At 43.7% G+C, this 8,856-nt stretch overlaps 1 protein-coding gene across 1 annotated transcript in view; it reads left to right on the top strand.

Annotated features, from left to right (window-relative positions):
- Positions 1-502: 502 nt before the first annotated feature.
- Positions 503-8,856, top strand: part of LOC306752903 (E3 ubiquitin-protein ligase HECW2-like) — a gene marked incomplete at its 5' end in the record, with an annotated part of 62,114 nt that continues 53,760 nt past the window's right edge. The window contains one exon of the mRNA XM_079236733.1: positions 503-911. Coding sequence (XP_079092859.1) covers positions 503-911 — 409 coding nt within the window. The remainder of the gene's footprint in view (positions 912-8,856) is intronic.

Here is an 8,856-nt window from a genome sequence, read left to right as displayed (position 1 = left end):
TGAATTGACGGGTAGTGGAATCTGGGAACTCTGAAGTGCCTTGCCTAAGGGAACGCCAACTGGGACAAAGGAATGTACTTTAAGACCCCAAACCCTTTTTTGTTTTGTTTCTTTGGACACTGCACTGCTCTTGTGATCACTCCATTCATCCTTCTGTACCTCCATACCTCCTAATTGTCTCCAGTCCTCTTCATATAACTTTCCAGCCATTCATTGCTTCTTAAGTTTGGTCTCGAGGTTCACTTTTAAGCTACGTGTCTCTTTCCTTTATTTCTTCCCTTTCCCTCTTTTTTTTTCTTTGGCTTGCCCATCTGACCTCCACCGGCTGTCCTTCCCCCTCGCCCTCGCCCCCAGTCATCGTCCACCTGCCTCTCTGACCCTCCCCCCTTGCACCACCACCACCATCCTCACCCTAAGCCCCGCTCACACCACCATCACCGTCACCAGCTCTCCTCCTCACTTCTTAACCTCTCCCTTCCTTGCCTCATCTTCCACGGAAACCATGGCGATGGCTGCCACTGCCTCCTCCTCTCCCTCATCCCCGTCATCCTCATCATCGGCCAACAGCAGCGCCCGGGAGCACCTCCTGGCGGTGCGTCGGCGCACCCCACACACCCGGCCGTACACGATTGGTCCAGATAACCTCCGCAGCTTGTCGGTGCAGGGCACAGCTGGGGAAGTCGGTGCCTCTGTGCCCTCCTCCCCCACTACATCAACAGGGAGCCAACCAGAAACAGTGGGAGTTGGGCTGCAGCGGGCTAATAGCGACACAGACCTGGTGACATCAGACAGCCGCTCATCACTTGCGGTGTCTACGTACCAGCTGACTCTCGGCCACAGCCACCTGGTAATCTCCTGGGACATCAAGGAGGAAGTGGATGCCACCGACTGGATCGGCTTGTACCACATCGGTGAGCAAACTTCCACAACACCAGTGGCGGTTCTACATGTAATTACGCCCCGGGCGAAAAAAAGTCGGAAAAATGTTTTATTTTGAAAAAAGACCGGATACATCCGTCTGTGCGTAGCCTCAAACGTAACCTTTTGAGACGTTACCCCAAAAGTGAAACTTAAAAAGTCCTACAACTCAGTGTTCTGGATTAAAATCAAGGCAGAGTATACTGAGATCTGAAACCCTGCCTCCATTTCAACATCCTGTCTTTGTGAAGCGGGTTTTAATGAAGTGACAGAGTGCACATAAAGGTTTAAGTTACGAAGTAGAGTCAGTAGACTGGACATAAACAACAGACGTCGGGGCTCGGTCTTTTTCTCCCGTCACCCCGAGACGGGACCGGCTCGTAGCAGAGAAACAAGCTCAGGGCTCCACTAATGCAGCGTCATGGTGAGTTTTATCTGTATGCACTTTATAATTGTAGTTTTTTTTTTTAAGTGGTTGTGCCGCCCCACTTGACATGAAAAAGTGCCGCCCCGGGCGCCTGCCCGGTTCGCCCGTGCCCAAAACCGCCCCTGCACAACACGGTGGCATTATTAACAGTAACCGCCAACAGTAACCGCCATATGATGCGGCAGAAATAAGCAACTAGTGGGAAACACAAATCCTTTAACATTATTTGTATCATATGAAGTACTCTATTAGTATCTGCATCACTCTAATGCTGCGTTCACATCAAACGCGACGCGATTTGTCTCGCCGCGCTTACCGATTCAGTTTACTCGCGCGAGTGAAACGAGGGTGTTCACACCAAATGCGACAAAGAAAAATCACGGCGAGACAAATCGCGTGGTTTATCGCCGCCACTTCTCTCGTTCTGCTTTATGTTTGTGGCAGTCCCAAAAATGTCGGAACATCAAACGCCCTCGCGTTTTGGTTCATAACACCATCCGTGTCCGCACACAGCTCGGTGAATTGACCTGTCTCGTCTATGCATTGACTTTGCATGTGATCTGGTTTTGCAAATTTGTGTCGCGTTCGGTGTGAACACAGCATAAGGGTACTAGTTTTGGTATTGTCATTGATTTCAACTGATTTTGTGCAGAATCCGACCTGTGGCATTAGGGATGGATATCGTTTTTTTTTTTTTTCGATACCGGTGCTAAAACAATACTTTTAAAACGATACCGGTGCCTAAACCAATACTTAAAAAATAAATAAAAATAGCACAAAACGACATTAAAGAAAGGCTTGATTGCAAATTGCTAATGTAAACACATACCGATAGTTAGCGTTACGTCTTACAAACACGTAACGAAGATCAGCACTAGTTGGTACTAAGTGATATTGACGATGCAGTCGGGTAATAAGCTAATACTACCTGCAGAGGTGTCCAGAGGTGTCAAGTAACGAAGTACAAATACTTCGTTACTTTACTTAAGTAGAAATGTTGGGTAGCTATACTTTACTGGAGTATTTATTTTTCAGATGACTTTTTACTTCTACTCCTTACATTTTCACGCAAATATCTGTACTTTCTACTCCCTACATGGAAAAATAGCCTTGTTACTATTTCATTTTGGTTTGTTTTATAGGCGACTAGTTATCATGTCTTCCACTCCATAAAACGCATGTTAATGCTCAGTAGTACACATATGGTACTTAACGTTCTGCCGTCCCGCGGGCAACCTTTACTGGACATTCTAGTGTACACTGTACCCCCTATTTATAGTTCGGTACAAGTGCCACATGTTTCTGGAAACCTACGATTCTTGTGATGCCATCTGTGCAATCCGTTTCAAGATCAGACCACCACAGCAGCTACAAACAAGACTTTTGTCAGACAACAACAAACAAACAAACGATAGCAAAATCCAGGCAACTCACCGATGACGCCTCATATTTATCCATAACATTCCAACAAAAACGGCGTTGTTACGTCGTAAAGGTCAAATAAAAAAAATCCCATAAAAGATTTAGTCCAAAACACGTGATTACATCCATAAATATCCACTAACTGGCGTTGCATCATTTCATATCAGCTGGAAGATATGAAAGAATAACATTTTGTTTTTAGAAAAAAAGCAAGTTTGCATGTGAGCACAGCTACAAACTCGGTATCAAAATAGGCTCGTTCTCAAGAGCTGCGCCTCGCCTGGAATCCAGACGAGAGCAGGCGGCCACAGCAGGCGGCATTGTCAATAAACTGCGATCAAGTCGCACAGTTTTAGGCTGCCTTCAAAGTATACACAGGAAGTCACAGAAAAAATGACTTCCTGTTAGTTCCGAACTTTTGTCTACTTGTAGTTTACAGATCACGTTTGGATTTATTCATATGTGTTTGTAAATATATATTTATGTAGAAATGTATGTGTAGCTGCATCCTTTGCTCTTTTTATGTCTGCCTGTGAAATACAGTACTACTTATTTAGATATGTTTTGTATTATCAACCACACAAGATATGTTTTAAGATTAAACATGAGACAAATAGTCAGCAATCCAGCGTTAAGTATTACAACTACACATAAAATAAGGATTTTCTCCAACACGTGGTGTTTGCTGTCAGATCTAAGAGCCAATCAGCTCTCTGATGTGGTGAGAGACAGGCGTTTCCCATCATGCACTGGGCCAAGCAGTTGTTGGATAGCAACTGCGGCGCCTGACTCTGAAATCGACAGCCGGCTTGGTCTCGTGAGAGTATCGTTGACCATGTGTGCATGACGTCAGAGCAAGTCGGGACCAAGTCGGACACAAATCTAACCGGCATGCATTGCGCGGCGATCGCAGCCGATCGATTCTGCGCAGAACTGGCTCATCTCGAATGAGCCTATTGACCGCCGAAATCTAACGTTTCCAATGAAACCCCACTTGAACCAATATGAGCTTCATGTCCTGACTGACAGCTACATTACCCAACCAGAAGCTACATTGAAGAACAGGCTCAGCCTCTATTTTCTTACGTGGATCAAGCCTGTTTGTGCATTTTCTGAAGATGTTTTGCACTGTCAGTTCTGTTTTTAAATAAAGGGTTGGAAATTAATGCTTTTTTGTTTTTTTATCCGATTCATCGATTAATAGAAAAAAATAATCAACCGATTAATCGATTATTAAAATAATCGTTAGTTGCAGCCCTAATCACAACAACAAAAAAACACAGCAAGGGATTTTTTTTTCTTCTTCTGTCCAGTAAGGTACTAATTGTGCACAGCTAGTTCTCAAATGGGGCTCCATTGTGGTGTGTTCATACCTGTCCTGCTAGTCTTCCTGTTTCCCGCCTCTCTGTCTCTCAGTTCCATGAGGTCTCTCAGTCCACCACCAGACAGCCAGGAGAGGTCTGTTCTCCTGGTTGTCTGGTGGTGAAATAAAAGTTGCTGAAGGATAGTGATATGATAGCGTTCCATCCTCCATCAGCCCCACTGCTGTGACGTTAACTGGTTAATGATTGTGTGTTTGTGTGTGAGAAAAAGATGGTGAGAGAAAGAGAGTAGGTCATCCTGATGAAGTGATGCTGACCAGCATCAATAGCATTTAAGAGCAGTAAGTTTCTTCTCATATTACATTCTCTCTCTTTCTTACACACAAACACACACATGAACACGCAAATTGTTTTCACCATAGGCCAGTGGTTCTCAAACTTTTTCTGTCACTCATTGGAGGAAGAAAAATGTTTGGGCCCCAACAAAATTGGAACAAAATGGTCCAACTTTTTGTAACTCCTCCATCTGTGCTTTTTCAAATAATGGAATACAGAAAATTGAAATCCCTTTCAAGTAAACCAGATTGTGCAATCACTTTGTCAGAACAATGCAAATACAATTTTATCTGTGCAAAACCCCCCGAATATTTGGCAGAATATTTGGCACCCCACAGTTTGCGAACCAATGCCCTAGACCAGCGGTTCCCAAACTTTTTAGGCCACGCACCCCCTTCTACATCCCGACCGGGTTCACGCACCCCCAATCCCCCACACCTTAAAAAAAAAACGCAACAGAGCCTATTTATAGCCGCATAAAATCGGACCAATGCGAGAACTGTTTGCTCGCACGTGGCGTTTGTTACAAGCTTTAGTCCACTGTATCCATTTCAGTTACACAAGGCGTCACTTTTAAAGAGCAATAAGGGGTCGTTCACACCAGACGCGACTCTCAAAAACGCGTCGTTAGCAAAACCATTGTTTTCCTATGGTAAGGCGCGCCTTTCATGCGCGCTTTTTAAATGCCGCGCGACGCGTTTTTCGAGCGTTTTTTCGGCGCGCTTAAAAGTTGAAATATTCTTAACTTTAAGCACCTTACGCGGAGTCGCACAGCTCAAACGCACAGCTCAGTTGCACAGCTCCCTGGATGGCGAGGACACATGCACAGGCTCAGAGGCAGATTGCATTTCACATGTATTTACTTAAACACAGTAAGCCACGTAAAGAACAAAGAGTGGCACATGCATAGGCTCAGAAACAGATATAAATAAAAAAGGAGGAGTCCATATGAGGATGTTCACATGCAACGCAGCCTGCAGCAAGAGAGATAGAGAGGGAGAAAGTGAGAGACGTGAGTCTCTCACTTTGAGAGACTCACGTGAATGAGACTGCAATTGTTTTTGGCTGTTTTGTAACTCTTCCAGTTTGGATCTAAAAAATGTAAGGGGCTTCTGACTTGCACTGGCATGCTTGGTTTTCAGGTGGCGACGCAAATAAGAGGCTTCAGACAGCTGTTAGCCAGAACCTCACTGCACAACACGCACTGTGGCTTCGGGCAATCTGCATTGCCAATCCAAGTGAAGCCCAGACCCAGATAATTGTCATCATGTTTCCTCTTTTTTTTCCCAGTTTGATGCTCACTCTCGTCTCCTCTTTCTCCGACTCCCGGTTGATTTCTTCTCCCGGTCTCTCCCCAACGAACCTCTCCGTTTCTCTCCCTCCGGTTCCTCCCTCTCTCTCTGTCCCTATCCTCTTTTATTACTGATAGCTTCAGATGTCCCACCTGACAGCTTCCCCGATTTCAGCCAGTTTAACATATTTTCATGGATGTTGCTGAATGAATGAAATGACGTTAGGTGCACAAGCTAGCTAGTGTGTATGTAAAAGACAGTCTGGCGGCCGGACCGGAAGTGCATCTATTTATTAAATTGTACGTTTTTAATTTTAAATTTAAATCTTACAAAGGGACATTTTATAATTAAAAAAATCCTACTTAATTTTTTTATTTTTATTATGTTTAATATTAATTATTACACCATTAGACCACCATTACATTTTTCCTCTCACGCACCCCCTAGAGGCAGCTCGCACCACACTTTGGGAATCCCTGGCCTAGACTGATGTACATGTACACTCAACCCAACATGTACACTCAACTCGACTGAGGGTGTTGAGTGTGACCAGTTCATCCCAAAACAATATTACAAAAACAAAATTCAAAGTAAATATATTTAAAAAAAGAAGGAAAAAAAAACTATATGGCTGCCGGCAGTGTTGGGGGTAACGAGTTACAGAGTAACGGATTACAGTAACGATATTACTATTATAGGTAACAAAGTAAAGTAACGCATTACACTGAAAATATTGGTAACTACACTACTTTACTAGACCTCAGTAACGCGCTTTCCTGCGTTACCCAAGCCATTTTTACAAGTCCGAAAAGTTCTCTTTTAGTGGCGCGCGAGTCACACGACACTTTCTGCATGAACAGTAGCAACAAGCTGCTAGCTAGCGCTGCTGCTGCTACTGCCCGCGACCCCTCTGCCCAAGTCGGGTGTCGAGCCTGGTCCCGCTACCTTCGGTGGTTTTCGGGGAGCTAGCGGAAGTTAACGGAGAGCTAGCGGAAGTTAGCAGGGAAGTGACGGAGCACTAAGGAGCCCCAGCCGGCTACAGCGGGGAGCTAACGGGGACTCTGACCGAAGGTAGTAGCGGCTCGTAACCCGACGTTTACGGTAGATTGTTCATGCAGGAAGTGTCGTGTGACTCGCGCGATTATTATTATTGGAAATTATATTAATTAATAATAATAAATTATTATTGAAAATTAAAAATAAATTGATGAAAGGGCCTTGATGTTTGTCCATGTATCTTTGCAGTTCATTTGGACATTTGCTTAAAAAAAGGAAAGTAAAGTAACTAGTAGTGAAGTTACTTTTCAAATGCAGTAACTAGTAAAGTAATCAAAAGTACTAGTAAAGTAATCAAAAGTAACTAGTAACATGTAACTAGTTACTTTTTCTGAGTAACTACCCCAACACTGGCTGCCGGTATATAGAAACATAAAGAAACGTTTCTTTTTTTATCTGGAGCATTCACTCCAGACACTTTTCTTGGACGCTGTAGCTTCTTGCCATGTGTGCAACAATGACATGATAATAAGAACTGGACATGGAATCAGCTCAAAGAGGCGTGTCATAGAGCTAAAATTGCAAGCGGAAATGTCATAACAAGACAAAGTGTTAATCAGACTAATAACCACATTTATTGATTATGGATGTCATTAATATTGAAGATGAGGAAATTGCAATGCATAAGGACAATGTTGGAAACCGTTGAGCAAATAACTGAAAATGTACAGAAAGTACAGCACAAGACAGTCAGAAAGCAACTGATGAAGTTAGTTTGGCTGAAAAATACTCACAGCTCCAGCTAACTAGTCGAGCTCTGCATGATGAGGTTAAGAGGCTGAATGACAGAGTGAGCAGGACAACTTCAAGAACAGGTCCATCTTCGCCAAATGTGTTATTTACACATTTGGCTTCACAAGAACCAGTCCCACACTGTAATAAGATAACTGTAGAATTTACAGTAACTTGCTGGCAGCAATTAGCAAGTAAGTAGCTGTAGTATATTCCATAGGTACTGTAAAGTTAATCCCAGTACCTATGGAATATTGTAGTCATTTTTACAGTAATACTCCCAGTACCGTCATTGTTATTACAAAAAAAATATATTTTTTAATGGTATTCTTGAACATACAACATTTTAAATGTTCCTCTTTCTTCAAGTTACTATGACAATTTAAACATGTTTTTGTAATTTGACAGTAAACAGTCAAATTCAAGCACTGGAAGCAATACAATATTCAGGTCAAGGGGGAAATGTAATTGTAGTGCAATAAAATGTCCATGACTGACTTAATTGTCACTGTATTGAACTCTTCCTAGGCAGGAGTCCTCTTCCCTGCAGTGGAAGGACAGAGAAAAATTGGTTACCGATTCCCATTAGAAATACCACAATATGTTTCTACTACTGACGATATCAGCCTATGTTGTGTTTTGTCTGGTACACCTGGGCCTCAACTTCAGGCCCAGGTTTCCTGCAACACAAAATAAACAGACAATAGTACCGTATGTATTAGGAGAGACATGAAAGAAACCCTTACTTTGATGTTCCCGGTGTATTTAGGGGGAAGTGAGAAGATAAGCACAGGGCTCTCAAGTTTTTAAGACAGGTAAGAGTGACCTCTCTCTCCCTCTCTCTCTCTCTCCCTCTCTCTCTCTCTCTCTCTCTCCCTCCCCCCCCCCGACGGAGGCGCGGCGGGGGGGGAAATTACATTTCACCCAGATACAACTGATACGTTTTTCTGATTGGCTATTCGTGTAGCCCATTTCTTTTTATTGATTGGCAGGGGATTTGGGGGAGACGTGCTTGATTCCTCCATGGTGAGGGCAGCGCGACCAGGTCATGTTTGCGCGCTGCGGCACATTAAATAGCCTACAGTTTTTTTTCAGCGTGAGAAATACGATGTGTGGCGGGAGGGCGTGACTTAAGACCGAAATGCGTGACAGTCACGCTCAATGCGTGACACTTGAGAGCCCTGTAAGCATAGGGCTGGAAGGTCTGGAAGGTGTGGTTCACGTCAGAGGATGGGCACCTGACGCAGGAAAGAGATGGGTTCTAATAACAAACACCTGCTTTTTTTGGTTTGAAATGTGTACAACTTTATCTATGGGGCTGCGAACAAGTGTGTGTGTGTGTGTGTGTGTG

Source organism: Taurulus bubalis, assembly GCF_910589615.1.
Source record: "Taurulus bubalis genome assembly, chromosome: 21".
In the NCBI taxonomy this organism is placed as follows: domain Eukaryota; kingdom Metazoa; phylum Chordata; class Actinopteri; order Perciformes; family Cottidae; genus Taurulus; species Taurulus bubalis.
Note: the sequence above shows the minus strand (reverse complement) of the source record. Positions and strands in the feature narration are given on the sequence as shown.